Source organism: Stenella coeruleoalba, assembly GCF_951394435.1.
Source record: "Stenella coeruleoalba genome assembly, chromosome: 4".
Classification (NCBI taxonomy): Eukaryota; Metazoa; Chordata; class Mammalia; order Artiodactyla; family Delphinidae; genus Stenella; species Stenella coeruleoalba.
This window is the reverse complement of record NC_137149.1, coordinates 38,074,652-38,093,627: the sequence shown is the minus strand read 5'-3', so window position 1 is coordinate 38,093,627 and position 18,976 is coordinate 38,074,652. Positions and strand designations below refer to the sequence as shown.

General features: G+C 39.3%; 1 protein-coding gene across 1 annotated transcript in view; it reads left to right on the top strand.

Moving 5' to 3' along the window:
- The window catches only part of CLNK (cytokine dependent hematopoietic cell linker), a gene marked incomplete at its 5' end in the record, with an annotated part of 103,531 nt that overhangs the window by 37,328 nt on the left and 47,227 nt on the right, over positions 1 to 18,976 (top strand). Inside the window, 2 exons of the mRNA XM_079919803.1 lie at positions 539 to 636; positions 6,566 to 6,611. Of these exons, the coding sequence (XP_079775929.1) occupies positions 539 to 636; positions 6,566 to 6,611 (144 nt within the window). The remainder of the gene's footprint in view (positions 1 to 538; positions 637 to 6,565; positions 6,612 to 18,976) is intronic.

Sequence of the window (18,976 nt, the reverse complement as noted above, 5' to 3'; positions counted from 1 at the left end):
ACTGAGTATGTACTGTGTGCCAGTTATCACATTAAGATTGATCAAGTGACATAAAGATAAACAAAGCATAATCCATGTTCTCAGGAAGGTCACAATCTAATGGCAGAAAGACAGATAAACAGATAAGTATGATAGAATAAGTTAAGTAGATAATGTATATAATTATGTTAAGTATATAATTAAGCATATGTTAAGTATATGACATGGAAAAGAGAGCCAGGGGTGGTGTGCAGGTGTCTAGGAAGATTTTCGAAGGGCATGACACAGCCCAAGCCTTGACAGATGAGTAGGATTCTCCAAGTGGATAAGAGAATGAAGAATGTTCAGGTCCAGACTTTGACATTTATGTGTATGGACCAAGAGGAGTGACTTCTCCTCTTTGAACCTCAGTCTCTTCATCCGTTAAGTGGAAGTAGAATTACTTGCCTCATACCTATATTGTGATGATTCAACGAGTTTGTAGATAGGCAAATAGTTTATAAATTATAATATGCTGAGCCATGTAAAGTATGACCTTAAATTTTTTCTCTTCTCACAGATACACGTTATTTCAAGGGTGTGATGGACACACCCCTTTCCTTAGATGCCAAGACCTCTATCCCCACAGACAGGCAAACCCGGATGAGGCTGGAAGAAGTGAGTAAAGGCTTGACCATATGAACCAAATATATGGGGAGCACATCCTAGCAGCCTAGAGCTTCCCCATCTCTCATTCCCAAGGCATCTTGTTAGGTGATGAGCAGGTCAAGCTCAGTGAGGTGCAGGGGGATTAGACTGGTGGGGTCATCGTCCTGTAGAGTAAGCCTAGAAGGGAGAAGAACATTTGTTGAAGATTTTCTGTGAGCCAGGCATCAGGCTTTCCCCTGCACCTCATCTAATGCTCATCCTGTTCTCCGGAAGCAGAATTTAAACTCAAAGCTTTTTGATAATAACATCATTTTGCCCAGATTTTAGGCCCAAAGATTCCAACTGCTAATTATGTGGTAATAAGTACAGTCAGCCTTCCATAACTGCCAGTTCCCCATCTGCAGATTCAACCAAGGATTTAAAAAACAAAAATTCCACAAAGTTCCAAAAAGGAAAACTTGAATTTGCCACACGCCAGCAAGTATTTACGTAGTATATACATTGTATTTACAACTATTTACATAGCATTTACATTGTATTCGGTATTATAAGTAATCTGGAGATGATTCAACCAACCAAGGATTGAGTAGTACCATAGTATGTACTTAGTGAAAAAAATCCAAGTGTAAGTGGACCCACACAGTTCAAACTCGTGTTATTCGTGGGTCAGCTGTATACAGGAGTATGTGTGTAGGTTATTTCCAAATACTATGCTATTTCATATAAAGGACTTGAGCATCCACAGATTTTTATATTCATGGGGATTCCTGAAACCAATCCCCTACAGATACCAAGGGATGACAGTAAGTCAAACAACCTCTCTGAGCCTCTTTGTAAACCCATCTAAAAAATAAGAATAAAAATCTCTGCCATGCTTACTTCAAAAAGCTGTTGAGACCACAAAAGATAATCTTATGAAAATATCTTGTAAATGTAAATGCTCTAAACACATATAGAATTTTATTTGTAATAACACTTTTGCTAATGTTTAATTTTCTTAATGCATAAATGCATAAAATACAAATTAATCATCCCTGGGGGTGCAGGGCTATTAGTCATACATTTTGGGTACATTTCATGTCAATGTTTTCTATGCTGATATGTTTTGCGCAAGGGAGTCCTTATTATATAGCATACACCAGTTTTCTTTCCTTTTCACGTTAACTTTCAGACATAAAACAATCTCTCATGTGACAAAACAAGCATTAATAAGCATAATCTTTACAGATACATCACTCCCCATTATAAGATTTTTAATTATTTTACTTAACCACCGAGTGAAAACATTTTAAATGGTTTTAGTACATATTGTTAAATTTCTTCCTGAAAAATCATTTCAATTTACCCTCCCGGAAGCCCTATGTTGGAATTTCCACCTCATAGAATTCTCACCCAAACTGGATATCACATTTTTAATCAGAATTTAAAAAAACAAAAAAGAGACTTCACTGTTCTTTTTTTAAATCTGTAGCACATTTATTAGTGAGTGTGAACATGCTTTTGAATATTTATAACACATCTTCCTTGTGCATTATCTGTTCAAATAGTTTACCTACTTAACTTGAGGGTTTCTGTTAAATATTGACAAGAAAAGGAAACTACAAATTTTACCAAATAATGTCATTTACACAGAACACAGCCAATAGAGATTGGGAGAGCAAGATGAGGGATAAAATACTGAACACTTCCTCTTTACACAGACACCAAGCTAAACACTTGAATCATTCACTCAACAAATTCACTCAAGACATATGTGTTGGGTGCCTGCCATGGACCAGACAAAATTATAGGCATCAGTAAACCACCAAGGCCCTGCTCTCGTGAAACTTACATCTAGTGGGAGGAGACCTGTGATAAATAAATAGATAAATAATAGATACAAAGACAATATGTCAAGTGACGAGTGCTTTGAAAAAATAATGAAAGCAGGGCACTCATGGAAGGTCTTTCGGAGGATAGATGGCAATGAATGAATGAATGAATGACACTTAATCCTTAAAATGACCTTGCAAGACAAACGTTATAATCCCTATTTTAATGGCTCCAATACTTACCTTCTCTGAGCCTTTACTGTCTCAGCTATAAAAACTCATAGCTTTATGATAATACATACAAAACACAGTGCCTGGCACAAAGCAATCCGTTACTAAATGACACCTCCATGAGGACAGGGACCATTTTAGCCCCAGTACCCAGCACAGTGCCTTTATGTAAGAAGTTCTCAACAGATGTGGGTTAATTGGATAGAAATGAACAAATAAACTCTCAGTCATTTGATCTGAACCTTGAAATACGAATAGCCTGAAATATTAATAGGAAAAGAGACAAAGTCTTCTTTCCCAGTTTGATTTCTATTCACATGGAACCCTTATTCCAGTCTGTTCCTCAAAGTTGTCACGTGAATATTTGCTACTATTCCCAAGATGTAAAACTGGGGCAGCCCCACAGGGGGCTGTTTGACAGGGAGGAGGACACTTCAGGGCTCTCATCACTAAAGCATGAAGCATATTCAGGGAACAATAGGAATTTTAGAGTCATTGGGCCAGAGGCTAAAGACACAAGTTCTTATCTGGTTATAAAGAATAGAAAATTCTGACCTAGAAAGTTAAGTTTTTCTTTCCCTAAAAATCACTGATAATCCCCCTTTCCATGTAAGTAAACCTTCATGAGAAGAATGCTTTTTAAAAAATAATAATTCTTACTTAATTTTTTTTAAAACAACTATGCCAGAATTTGTCTCCATTTGTATTACTTTATATCCTTTCATATTATCTTTGTAGCTTTCTGTTATAAATTTCTTCTTTTAGTTAGGTCACTTTGCAAGTGGAACTATAATCTCAACATATTAAGTCAAGTGAAATCTTGTGAGAAAAAGGATATGGGAGATTGAGCACAATTTTGGCCAGGAGGGAAGTTGTCTTATAAATTAATTATATAAGGACTTGGCCTCGATTCAGATAAAAAAGGAATTTTGCTTTTATAATCAATGTTTGAATAATCAAGTTTTTATGGTAAGCAGATTTTTTTTTATTATAACCTCATTCTCAGGAGTTAATTCTAATTCATTTTGCACATTTATGTTGAGATTAAACTCTCTGTGAAATGGATCTTCAACAATCCTTACAGGGGCCAGTTCTTACGATGACTCCTTAGACTGGTTACAACTGTCTTAAACCACTAGACCACTGTCCAACTTTTCATTTATTGAGCGCTTGCTGTGTACAAAGCACTATGCTCAACAATGGGGGTAAAAAAAAATTAGCCAATGCCCACAGTCTAATGGAGGAGGCATTGGCCCAAACAGGCAGTTTTGATGTAATACAAAACGTTAAGACAGAAGTGACACAGGATGCAAAGAGCGGGGAGCTGCATCACTTAGTCCAGCCAGAGGCTTTTAAGAAGCCTTCTGGAGGAAGCAATGCAAAGCAGCCTTTGACATCAGTGACATATTGCACTGTAATCAGTAGTTCTGATCCGAGACCATTTTGACCCCTAGTGGTCATTTACAATGCCTGGAGACACTTTTGGTTGTCAGGACTTGGGGAGTGCTACTGACACGTGCTGGGTGGAGGGCAGGGATGCCGCTCAGTATAATGCAAAAGCACAGGGCAGCCCTCACAGCAGAGAATCATCCGACCCCAACTCTCAATGATGCTAAGGCTGAAAAACTTCTGTTATAATTAAACGTGTGTTATAATATGTTGTAAACTCAGAACTGCGTGCATGTCTGAGTCTTCCTTCACCATCCAAGTTCTTATTCCTCTTTGTTCCCACATAATCCAGCATTGATACAGGTATAAAGTAGGCACTAGTAAATATTTATTTGATAGAAAAATGGGAGTAGTGCTGGGGGAGGGGCAGGAAATATTTCTAGGCCCAGGATCCTATGCTAATATCATCAGAGGGTACCTCCCCCTGCGGAAGATGCAATGCAAAGAAACTCTCTCATGCGAAAGATCCAAATGGATCCAAATGTTCAAAAGGGAAAGTGGACATTGGCCACCAAAGGGGAAAAGAACAGAAACACTAAGGAAGCCCCATCCCTAATACCCTAATCACGCACGGCCCAGCTGAGACAGAGACAATGGAGAACCTCTCCTGCTCCGGGCTAGCAATGGCAGGTGGGCAAGGGCATTGGGAGAGACCCACTCTGCAGGGCAGGTGCACAGGGAAGGCTGAAAGCTGAGGATGCAACAAGAACTTTGCAAAACTCCAATAAAAATGTTTAAAAAAAAAAGCTACTATAAAAAAATAAAATAAAAACCCAGTACACCAGCCTCCATACCCTGGTGGAATTGGAAGCTGATGGTGTGACGAAGGAAGCCATAACAACAGCAAACCCAAACCACGCTCAAGCCTTGACTAACTTGGCCAGCAGAAGAGCCACCACTTTCCAAGCATAAATAAGGTGTTTCAGTGTTCCACAGAGGAAGAGGTGGACGTTGAACATTAAGACATGAGGTAACAGGGCGTTCAGTGACCCTTCCTCCCCATTCACCTTGGCCAACTCAACTTGGCACCAATAAAGTGTAACACTGAGACTCTCTATTAGTCAGGGTTCTCTAGAAACATAGGCGGTAGATGATAGATAGATAGATAGATAGATAGATAGACAGATAGGTGATAGATAGATAGATGATAGGATAGATACAATAGAAAGACAGAAACATATAGACATATATAGCCATAGACATACACACATACATATAAATAAATTAGTGATTATGGAGGCTCAGTCCCACAATCTGCCATCAGAAAGTTGGAGACCCAGGAAAGTCAGTGGCATAAGTTCCAGCCTGAGTCCAAAGGCCTGAGCACCAAGAGAACCAATGATGTAAATCTCAGTCATCAAGGGCAGAAGACCTTCGTCCCTGGTCAACAGTCAGGCAGAGAGATCAAATTCTCCTTTCCCCTGCCTTTTTATTCTATTCAGGCCCTCAGTGGACTGAATGATGCCCACTGGCATTGGGGAGGACAATATGCCTTACTCAGTCTACTGATCCAAATTCTAATCTCATCTGGAATCACTTTCACAGACACACAGAAATAATGTTTAATCAAATATCTGGATACCCTGTGACCCTGTCAATTGGACACATAAAACTAACCATCGTAGACCCCAATACTGATCTAGGCTTAAAGGCTTTCAAAGGCATTGGACATCATTAGGATGTCTCTATCATCTTCTTCACTCTCATGCCTAATAATTGTACAGCCATCCCTTAATAGTTCAGCAACACCTTTAATACTATTAATAACGACAGCTAACAATTATTCAGCTTCATTTGTGTCATTTCCCGTTCTAGGCACATTGCCTGTCTCATGTAGTCCTGCCACCCTTGTGAGGTATCAGTTCTTTTGCTACCTCCACTTCACAGATGAGGAAACTGAGGCTTAGAAGGTTAAATGACTAGCCATGTTCTCATAGCCAGCACGTGATGGACGTGAAATCCCAACACGGGCATCCACACGAGGCCACACACTGAACTGCCTGCTCCATCGCTTTCATGGACTTGATCATGTATGTTGATCTTCACAATAATTCAATGACATGATTGACTAAATATTTTCCCTATTAAAAAGATGAAAAATCTAAGACTCATAATATGGTAAATGCTTTTCCAAAGTTTCACAGCAATAAGATTGGATTGGATCTCAATTGGATCTCAAACCAAGTATTTTTATGCCAAATTACCACCTGAGGCCACTACCCTCATTGCTGGCACAGTGGTACATGTATTTACACGTATTTACACGTATTTACACGTATTGACTGATTGCCTCCCATACTCATAGGGTGATCTATAAGAATGATGAGTCCAGGGATTTATGCCTTTATCCTTGGGAATCATCAGATTACAGTTATATACTGAGTGGCAGGTCATGAGATGATATAGTCACAATTTAAGAAATAATGGTGCCACGTTGTCTTCTACAGGTGGAACAACCCATTTCCAGGGATATCAGAAGCCAACATGTTAAAGGTAAAGTCAAATCACAAAGTTTGAAATATAAGTATATTTGCATCTTTCTTTGCTTCCAAGATCCTCTTACATTTTTGTCTGTGGTCACAGATTTCTTCAACAAGGTTATCTATTGACTTAACCTTCATGAAATAACTAATTTTGGAAAGAGTCTCTCACGTCTTATGCCTTTTTATCACCTTACCTTATTAATGAAGAAATTGATCGTGAAAAGTCATATTCCATGTTGTGCAATTTGGGAAAGAGATTGTTTTGAAACATATGGGTTGCATCAGATACATAACTAAGTTATTTCTCTAAGCATACCCCTCTGTAAAATTGCAAGATAGAAATCTAATTTTAAAATGCTGATTAATTAACATGAAAATAGATTTTAAAGCTTCAGGCAAAGCAACTCAATTTGGAGATAAAGATACAGGTAAGAACCTGAAAGGAAATAATCAATTTCAGTAGTGCTAGAAGCACAAATGGAGGACAGCCAAAGAAATTTAATTGGATCCTATACATTATAGCTTCTCTCACCACTTCCCCCAATGTCCCCATATTCTCTTACAATGTTCAGTTAGAAAAGATGACAATCCCATGATTTACATTTCCCAGTAACTGAAACATCGAAATCAACTTTTATGTGTCTGATGCTATATTCTATAACATATTATTAACATCACATTTTCTTTAACGGGAAAGTGTAATAGTTAGGGTCCTAAGGGGAAACAGATGGCACACACCCAAATTAGGATAATTTAAGGAGGTTTATTTACAAAGGAACTATTGACTAAGGTGTGTGAGGTGTAGGAGAAGAATGAGGGGTGATGCAGAAACTGGGGCCAACAGCAGTGGTGCTGTCACCACCCCTAAGCCCAAAAGGATGAGGGGACAGCTACAGAAAAGCAGAAGGAGCTCACCACCTTGAGAGGAGCAGTGACCATTGGTTGAGGAAACACCACCAGCCCATGTGGACCTCCCAGGGTGGAACTCAAGGGAATACATGCCCCAACCTCCCTCTCCAACCTTCCTCTGATCTCCTGTTCGGACTTCCTAATGGCTGAACCCAACCTGAAACCATGGGGCAAGGTAGCCTGCATGTGCCGGTTGGTCTCCCAGGATGGAGAGTGGGGTGGAGCAGGGCGGACAAGGTGAACAGTGGACCTGGAGGCACAAAGGGAAGATATGCACAAAGGGAAACAAGGTGGAAGGAGCAATGAGAGGAGCCCAAGCCCAAGCTCTACTACTCCCTGGCTGTGTTACCTTAAGTAAGGCACCTAACCTTTCCGAGTCTTACTTTCCTCCACTTGAAATGGGAAGTGGGCAGGGCTTTTCTGACTCATCAATTCAATTGAATTAGCAGAGGCAGGAAACAAGAGCTGTTCCCTATTCCATCTCTCCTCTCCATCCTTCACAGCCTGACAGATCCCTGTCTATCTTCCCTCTAGACCACTCCTAAACCCCTCAAAATAGGGGAGATTTCCTATCAGTGCCTCTTTAGTCCTTAAACACGGAAATGCCTTCCATGCACACAGCACTTGATTCAGAGCTTTTCTCCATTAACTGACGTATTTTAATCCTTAGAAGACCACATGAATTACGTAGAGGAAGTTTTTTCATGCCTCTTGACAGAGAAAAGGAGCAGAGCACAGAGGCATCCCAGAGCAGATCATAATCATTTGATATATAAATGTCTTAGGTCCTAATAGAAGCTTTATAGGCAATTTATTGAGAAATGAGTCCTGGGGAGAAAGCAGACAAGAAATGGATTTCACAATTCCCCTCTTTTTTTAATAGTTCACTATAGACATGCACCTTCATTTCTTTGATTGCAGAATCTTCTTTGACCACTATTCTACATATATTAATATGTCTGTGTCACTATCAGGATGGTTCTAATTCCAATTCCAACATATGCAGGGGGGGCAGTTTCCACCCACGCACCATCAAGCAATTCTCTGGATACCAGCTGAGTATCCTACAATTCAACCCAATTCTCACACTATCCACCCAGAGACAGCACCAAATTCTACAAGTTAAGGGCTCAGTGCTACCAGACCATACCTCACCACCACTTCAGATGCCAGTCACAAGCCCAGATTGTCACCTGTGTTTCTATAGATGGGAGGTTCCAACCACTCCCTCCTTAGGTTCGATTAATTTGTTAGAGTGGCTCACAGAACTCAGAGAAACATTTTACTTATTAAATTACCAGTTTATTGTAAAAGGATATAACTCGGGAACAGTCAGATGGAAGAGACATATAAGGGGAGGTATGAGGAAAGGGCAGGGATCTTCCATGTTTCCTGAATCTCTCAAACTCCAAACTTTTGGGGTTTTATAGAGGCTTCATTACATAGGCATGGTTGATTAAATCATTAGCCATTGTGGACTGAACTCAATCTCAAGCCACTCTCCTCTCCCTGGGACGGTGGCGGGGGCGGGGGGGGGGGGGCAAGGGAGGGTAGACGTAGGGGACTGTAAGTTCTTCTAACCCTTTGATCCCGTGGTCTTCGGCTAACCACCACTGACAAACAGTCCCCATCATTAGATGGAGTCCAAAGGTAAGTCACCTCCTTAACGTAACAAAAGACACCTTGATAGCTCTCATCACTATGAAATTCCAAGGGATTTAGGAGCTCTGTGCCAGACACAGGGACGAAGACCAAATATATATTTCTTATTATAAATCCCAACATCACACCTATTCATCCATATATTCATCTACACTTTGCCTCAGCTTACAAATATTTGGAGTAGTCAACAAAAACTTGCATGGTAAAATGGAAGAAAAATTTTTTAAATCGTAGGAAGTATCTAGATAGACTGTAAGACTAAGGCAAGGATAAAATTCAGGCTGCTCGGGCACACATCACTACATTCTATCACAATTAAACTGCTAGTTTTTCTCTATGCTTCCCGGTAACCTAAGCAAAAAGGCGATCACGCTTTTTTTATGTGAAATTAATTACCCAAAATAAAAAAAGAGCAAAGAAATTCCTCCGGGAGTGCAAGAAAGACACATCTTTCAGAGCTAAGTTAGTGCTGTCAATTTTATAAGGGTTGTTGGCTGATATCCAAGTAGCATGGCTATAAAATATGACTTTTTAAAAAGTAGACCCCAATGTAAACTGAAATCATAACTGCAGAGATGACCTCAGTGAAAACAAGACTCACAGGAGTTGAGCTTGTAGGTTGCATGGAAAACTTCTTCAATAAGAGTTATTTCTTTATGTCTTCTTTTCCTGCACTTCCATAATTGATGGTTTTGTATTACCACCCAGAGCTCTAAGGTACTGTACAGAGAAAGGAGATGAAAAGGGGAAAAGTAATATGAATACCCCCATTTTTTGGATCAGGCATCTTGCTGGAAAATGCTTGAATGATTTATGTGTTTATTATAAAATTCTGTATTTTTGATGCAAACGCATTCTCAGATAATTTATTCATTCTCACAAAATGTCATAGAGAAAAACATATTGCGTGGTTCAGTAATGGCAGAATTTTATGGTGATATTTTTCATCAAGTTGAGCAGTTGTAGATTTATGTTAATGTACATTTCATATTATTTTTCTTGCAATCATATTCTGACATTATCTGGAAACTGTCAGATTTCAAGAACTTATCTTCCCTGAAGCTTGGTATTTTTCTTTTTTTTTTTTATTCCTAAAAATGGGTAAAAGTTTATTTGGAGGCAAAGTATGTATATAGTATAAGTTGTTTATGATGAACCATTAATTAGCATTAACCACAGCTGCAGAAGAAATTGTCTCTTCAGGTGAAGATAGCTGTAATATTCAAAAATGGTGTGTCTTAGCTTCTTAATGCTGAGAATAAGTGGGCCTAAAATGAGTTTCTCTTTGCCTTCCATGTGAACCAAGCACAAACTCTAAACCAGTTTCCTTTGAGGTAAAAAGCATATCATATACAAGAATGAATTTATAATGAAATACAATGAACTGTCCATGAGAAGAAGAAGGAATTATGCATAGATGGCTAAACACGGATATCCAGAAACATGAGCTTGGTTGAAAAGAAGCAAGATAGAATTCTACATAATGCCATCAAAAGACCTTTCTACTAGTTTGATTTTATTCGAATTTAGGTGTCAAAGAGTTTAGAGTTAGTCTGGTTTTACCCCCTCATTTTATGCCAAGAAGCCTGGCAAGAGAAGGGGCTCACTCAAGGTCACAGAGCAAGCGGTCCTAGCCTGGACCAGAACTCAAGTTTTGTCAACTATGGCAATGTTTCCATGGTTTTACTATATTTGCTAGTATCTAAAATTTTTTCTGCAAACGTTCCCTGTTCCCTGATTTCCCACTCATCCAAACTATGCAATTTTTAGTGCAAAAGACATGAATTGAGGGATGATACTGTCCTCTAGTGGCAGAACACGGCAACACAAAACATCACAAAAAATGGTGGAATTTGCCATCCTATAGATTATTTCCTTAACGAATGACAAGCTTTAGGCCCCAGGCCTAGAAATGATAAGAAATAAATTTAAGATTATTCTCCTACTATTTTAGATTTAAATTTATTTCAGACACAGCCAGTGGCTCAAAAGTGATAGAGGTCATATACCCTTATTTGGGAGCAAAAAAGAAAGAAATAAAAAAGAAAAGTGAGAGAGGCATTGATACACTATTCAGTTCAAAACCAATGTTATAAGTGTTGTAAAATCACTCATTAATGGAACTACAGGACAGTATTTTGTCTCACCAACACACAGAGAAAAGAAAAAGCATTTGAGTAGCAAATACACTCTTCAATAGTGAAATATAAAGTAGCCACAATTAGAAGAATTGAAAACAAGGCAGTTACAACATCGTGTGATAACTGCCAGGGGAGAATGCCACTTCTATTCAAAATCACTTTGTGCCAGGGCACTGAGTCACAGAAGACCTTAGACCACGAGGAGTCCACAGTCTGGTCGGGTCTATACGAAGTGTTGTTGGAACTCAAAAAAGTACATACATACTTAATTCGGCCCCTGCAGAAGAACTGTGAATCCTAGGAAGGATTCACACAGCAACGGACATTGGGCTGAGGTGTGAGACAATGACCTCAGGGGAAGTTAATTATGTTTGAGATGTAGCAGCAGCTAAAATATGGTTGCATGAATGTTAGATTTGGGGACAAGGAGACCTGCGTTCAAATCCCAGCATTACCGCTTTCCAAATGTGAAATCTACAAGGAACGTAACCTCTCTAAGTTTGTTTCCTTATCTCTAAAAGGGAGGAAACGCACCTACATTGTAATACATCTGTCTGTTTTAAAGTTTATAACCAACGCAAATCCTATAGCATGGTTATTGACACGTGATGGACACTTGACAAAGGGATACTGACCTGAACTAATGGTTTCTGGAATTCATTCCTCCCTCTTTTACCCTCTGCCATTCTCCCTACACTGGAATGTATTCCTGCCTCTCTGTGTAGGCTGAAACCATCTCATGCTCTATCTACTTTGGTGTGGAGCATACACAATAAATCTGTTGTCAATGAATATAAAAATAAGCTCCTCAATCACAAAGACCAAAGTTTACTAAACATTGTTTTCCTTGCAGCAAACACATAGCACCGTGCTGAGCACATAGTGGATGCATGGTAAACACTAAAGTAACTCTAAAATTTAACCCATTTTAATAAAAGCGTATTAGATAAGCACGGCAGGCTGTCATAGGACCAACTAGAGACGAGCCTGTGATCCTCAGCCATGTGATCCCATTAGGTAGAGGCCCGCAAGAGGCAAGTCAAGAAGCCTGGCTGCTTCTGGCTCTGTCTCTGTCTGTGTTATGAATTTGTGAGTGCAAGTTCACGTGCCCGATGAACAGGAAGGCCAAACAAACTGAAGCATAGGAGTTTGGAGCAGAAAAAAGTTTACTGCAGGGCCATGCAAAGAGACTGGTGGCTCATCCTGTAAAAAACCTCGAGCTCCTAAGGGTTTCAGCAAAGCATTTTTAAAAGCCAGGTGAGGGGGTGGGCGGTCACAGGGTGTGTGATCAGCTCATGCACAGTTCTCTGATTGGCCGATGGTGAAGGGACAGGGCAGTGTCACAGGGGTTAACATTATCAGTTCTTAGGCTCCAGGAGGCCTGGGGCTGTGTGCTCATGGTCATCAAGTAGTTAACATCTTCCGTGTGGTGCAAGGTTTTCACATCCGTAAAAAAAACTCAGGAAATGTGCATCAAATACTCTTATCTATGTACTTCACAGAGAAGATAAAGCAGAGGATATGGCGGAAGGCCTGTCCCAGGAAGATCCCATAGGGTCCTGCTCCATTACAAATTTAGGCAAATGATATTCCCTTACTGGCCCTTAATATCCCATCTATAGAAATATGGGAGAACACAACGGCCTCTAGCATTTTGTGAATCCATGGATATGGTCCATACATACAAATCCACCCACCCCACTGCCCATGTCATCGCCTCTGAAGCCTCAGTCCTTCCCTTCACCCTGCCTGCCCACCTTTCCTGAGACACCCAGGTCAGCGGAAAAGATGTCTCCTGGGCTTGTTTAAGAAAGATGCTTCCATCCCACATCTGTCACTAACAAGGTGCAGCTGTTGACGTACATGTTCCTAAGAAACTGCACTTTCCAACCTTATTTGAGGAACTGTTAAATCTGGCAGGTCCCTCCCACATCCTTGGCTTCGCCTAACTTAATCCCTCCCCACTCAACCCAAAGAATGGTTTCAGCAATTTACTGCTGGAATTAATTTCTGAAAGTTTCCACAGACGTGGAGAGGTTTCTCAAACAGGCCTTGTGAAATACGCGCTAGCCACTTGGATCGTAAGTTGCTTCTTTGGACGCTTCCACAATTAATCATCAGGACGTGAAATCCTGAAGGTTCACTTTTATACATCATAAAAGTTTTAGACATAATAAATACGGCGACTGAGGCCAGGTTTTATCCAGTTTTGTTCAGAGTCTATGTCTCTAATTACAGAACATTACACGGATGGTATGTTTCCAAAAGCGTTGATTGTGGTGATCATATTTCATAGATAAAGGGTATTGCGTATATTTAGCACAAATTGACTAGGAGCTAATTGAAAAACAAGTATCATTTTATTTAAGCTTGGCCATCCAAGGAACTGCACTTCATTATCTGCATTTTACAGACATGGAAACAAGCCCAGAACATTTAAATAATGTGCCCAAGATTACTCAGTAAGTGATTGAGGGGAGATTAGAACCCAACACAAATGATTTCAAAGATCCCATTTGTGACCACTCTATTGCATCATTGTCCCTTCTATCAAGAAACAAATTCTTGGAACCCACATATCTTCTCTTCCAACCATTTCAATCACAGATGAGGAAACCAAAGCTCAGAGAAGCCAAACAACTTGTACTAAGTCACGTGGCACATCAGTAGTAGCACTAAAACCAGATCACAAGCAGTGGTAAATGTCTAATATCCAAATCTCTGAAAAAAAGGTATGAGAACAAAGTTGGAGGACTGATGCTACTCAATATCAAGGCTTACTATAAAGCTATAAAGCTATAAATCAAGACAGTGTGGTATTAATGAAGGACTAGAAAAATAGATCAGTGGAACAGAAGAGAGAACCCAGAAATAGACCCCCATAGAGTCAACTGACCTTTGATAAAGAAGCAAAGGCAATACAATGGAGCAGAGGTAGTCTTCTCCACAAATGGTGCTAAAACAATTGGATATCCACCTACAAAAATATAAATCTAGATACAGATCTTACACCCTTTGCAAAAATTAACTTGAAATGCATCATAGACCTAAATTAAAAATCAAAACTATAAAACTCACAGAAGATAGCATAGAAAACCTAGATAACCTTGGGTATGGTGATGCCTTTTTAGTTACAACACCAAAGACATGATCTATGATTGATAAGCTGAACTTGATCAAAATTTTAAAACTTCTGCTCTGCAAAAGACAATATAAGAGAATAAAAACACAAGCCACAGACTGAGAGAAAATATTTGCAAATGAAGCATCTGAGAAAAGACTATTCTCCAAACTATACAAAGAACTCTTAAAGCTCAACAATAAGAAAACAAACAGCCCAATGGGGGGGAAAAATGTGTCAAAGACCTCAACAGAGACCTCACCAAAGAAGACATACAGGTGGCAAATATGCATATGAAAACATGCTCCACATCATATGTCACCAGGGAAATGTAAATTGAAACAATAATGAGATACCCTATCCATCTATTAGAATGGCCCAAATCAAAACACTGATAACAGCAAATGCTGGTGAGGATGTGGAGCAACAGGAACTCTCATACACTGCTGGTGGGAATGCAAAATAGTACAGCCACTTTGGAAGACAGATTGGCAGTTTCCTACAAAACTGAGCATACTCTTACCATGTGATCCAGCAATCACACTCCTTGGTATTTACCAAAGGAATTGAAATTTTATGTCCACACAGAAACCTACACACAGGTGTTTATAGCAGCTTTATTCATGATTACCAAAAACTTGAAAGCAACCAAGATGTCCTTCAGTAGGTGAATGAATAAATAAACTGTGGTACAATCCAGACATTCCACTGTGGAATATTATTCAGTGCTAAAAAGAAATGAGCTATCAAAACACAAAAATACATGGGGGAAACTTAAATGCATATTACCAAGTGACAAAAGCCAATCTGAAAAGGCTACATATTATGTGATTCCAACTATATGACATTCTGGAAAAGGCAAAACTATGGTGGCAGTAAAAAGTTCAGTGATTGCCAAGAGTCTGAGTCGGGGAGAGAGATAAATACATAGAGCACAGAAGATTTTTAGTGAAAATACTCTGTATGGTATTATAATGATAAGTACATTATACATTTGTCCAAACCCATAGAATGTACACCAAGAGTGAGCCCTTAGGTAAACTATGGCCTTTGGGTGATTATGATGTATCCATGTAGCTTCATCCTTGGTAAAAAATGTAACATTTGGGCTAGTGATGTTGATAATGGGGGAGGTTATGCATGTGTGGGAGCAGGTGATAAATTGGAAATCTCTGTACCTTCCTTCCAATTCTGTTGTAAACCTAAAACTGCTCTAAAAAAATAGTCTTTATTTTTTAAAAAAGTAATTATGCTCACCACAGACATATTAAAGAAAATGTTGCACCTCAAAAAAATAGTATGTACATACATGCATATATAGACCTATTATAAATTTTACTGATAAAAGGATGTATATAGCACAGAGTTTTAAAATAATAGTAAAATATACAACACTCTGTCATAAATTTTATATAGCCAATTGATTTTCACAGAGTGCTTTCACTGATTTTTTCTAAACTCTTGTATCTGCAGCCAAACGATGATTGCAATTGATGTAATTACATGAACAGCTTCTTAGCTGAGTCAGATGACAGTTTTTCAATATCAGAAGTATATTTCCTCAATTTTCCTCTTTTTACAATGTAATGCAACAACGTACAGACACAACACACTTTTATATTTAATTTGCTTTGTCAACATTTTCTCCATCTCTTTAAGTATAGACAAGCCGTAAAGCAATAAATCAAACCCTAATTTGCAGCATTTGCCAATTTCCATGGTGTAAATACTTCCCCTACAGTAGATTTCAAGCTACCAACATGATCATTGAACAGGTAGTTGGGAAGAGATACCATTTTTTAGTATTTCCATCATAGACACAGTAGAGGTAAATAACTTCAACAGCACAGATAAATGTGGTAGAATAACTAGGAAGTCATGAGTTTTGAGCTGATGCTACCTTTGTTTTTGAAATAACTTAAGTGTACATTTACATAATTATTTTTTTAATAATGGCCGTGTTTAACACCTGCATGGCAAAATCTTGAAAAATTAACAACCAGCTCCTATAAGCTGGCACCAGTAACCCTCCCAGCCCCCCACCCCCACCCCGAAATGCCACATGCAGGTCTCGCGATACTCTAACTTCACAGAACCCTCTGAGGTTGAGAACTTGTTCATGACTTCACCCTAACAAGTTATGGAGGTAATAGATTCTACAGCAATGCTGTGTTCAGCTCACTACATTATCTCCCAAGAAGCAATACATTTTTCAGCAGAAGTGAAAACTGCCTTACTGCAGACTGAAGAGCAAAATAAGGACACAGTCTCGGCAGATGGTGCTAATTACACATGCAGCCAACAGATGGCGAGCATGCCAGCCTCCTCCTAGTGAAAACTGCTTGACTGAATGTCAAGATGCGAACTATCTCGAATAAAAACTGTTTGGGTCTTCTGATGGGACAGGGAATTTTTCATAGCATTTGGGGTATTTGTGTACCTCCTCAGGAGGGTCGATTGCCATTTTCCCTCTAATCTTCCATTACACAATAATACTAGTTACAGTGGGGATGCATTCAAAGCCATCACGTGAACTTCATCAATTCATTTATTCCACATACGAAGTCCCATGAAGTATGAGTAACCATGTCTCACTTTTCCAGATGAGAAATTGCAACCGTTCCTCAATCCATTTGTTTATTTCATTAATATTTATTGAGATCCTGCCTTGACCCTACCCACAGTAGTAGCAGAATCAAGGTTCAAACTCAAGAAACTCAGCTCCAAATCTCATCTTCTTCCAGTATGTCAAATACCTGAGTTGTTATTACTTTCTTGAACAAGCCCCACCCCTGCAAAAAAAATATGGTTGAATTTTATCTGAATTATTATCAAAGCTGTATGACAGTATGACAAGTTATTTCACCTGTTTGATCTAGTTTTCTCCCTCGTGGAGTCCCTGAAGTTCGTTTCTACCTCTTAGTCTATAACATTTCAGTTATCTAAGCAATAAATAAGAGAAGCTCATGGCATAAATTACTGCTGTTAGATATATTTGACATAGCTGAAGGCTTCAGGATTTTTGATATTGCATATAATATCAGAAACACATTTTAAAAAATATTTTAAACATCTTTATTGAGATACAGTGCACATACTATAAAATTCACTAATTTAAAATGTACAATTCAATGACTTTAGTATATTCATAGAATTCTGCAACTATCACCACAATCTAAGTTTAGAAAATTTTATCACCGAAAAAGAAAGCCTGTATCCATTAGAAGCCGTTCCTCAACCCTTGCCCTTCCCCAAGAAACCACTAATATACTTCCGATCTCTATGGGTTTGCCCATTCTAGATTTTTACAATATAAATGAAATCATCCAATATGTAGTCTTTTGACTTCCTTCATTGAGTACAATGTTTTAGAAGTTCATCCATGTTGTAACATGTATCAGTACTTTATTCCTTTTTACTGACAAATAACATTCCATAGTACAGACATACTTGTTTATTCTTTCATCAGTTGATGGACATTTGGGTGGTTTCTTACCTTTTGACTTTTACGAATACTGCTGTTATGGAAATTCATGTACAAGTTTTTGTATGGATGTATGTTTGCATTTCTCTTTGAGTATATACCCAGGAGTGGAATCTGCATACACACATTTTTTTTAAACTTTTTTTTTTTTGGCTATGTTGGGTCTTCATTGCTGCGTGCAGGCTTTCTCTAGTTGCGGCGAGCAGGGGCTACTCTTCGTTGTTGTGCGCATGCTTCTCATTGCTTTTCTTGTTGCAGCGTGAGGGCTCTAGGGCACGTGGGCTCAGTAGTTGTGGCTCACAGGCTCTAGAGCACAGGCTCAGTAGTTGTGGCACACAGGCTTAGTTGCTCCGCGGCATGTGAGATCTTCCTAGACCAGGGATCAAACTAGTGTCCCCTGCATTGGCAGGTGGATTCTTAACCACTGCGCCACCAGGGAAGTCCCCACACACAGTTTTTAAATGAGGGGGATACTAACTGATGCCAGAGAAAACCTTACATCATAATGAAGGCACACGACTCACAGACGGTGTAGGGAAAAGATGCACCACCGTTAAGGCAAAGTTCTCACCACAGCCTACAAGACCCTGTGTGATCTGGGCACCCCTCCACCACCACCGTGGGGACAGTAGTGCCCCTTTGTGCTCATCCCACCTCTGAGTCTTTGCACTTGCTGCTCCCCCTGTCAGTGATACTCTTGCCCAGGTGTTCATATGGTGTGTTCCCTCACTTTCTTCAAGCCTCTGTTCTCATCACCTATCCACAAAGGCCTCCTGGGGTCTGTCTGAAAAATAGTAGCCCCGTCCGCCATCTCTCACTCACCCTACTTCATTTTTCTTTGTAGCACCTGTCATCACCTGACATCATATACTTTTGTTTATTTCTTTTCTATCTCCTACCACTGGAATGTAAGTTTACATGGGAATAGCAACTTTTTTTGACATTATATTCCCCAAAACCTACATCAATAAATGTATTAAAAATGAATCCATGCCTGACATACACTACAGCCTCAATAATAAGTAAATGAATAAAAGCAAGATAGATGTCCTTTTCTA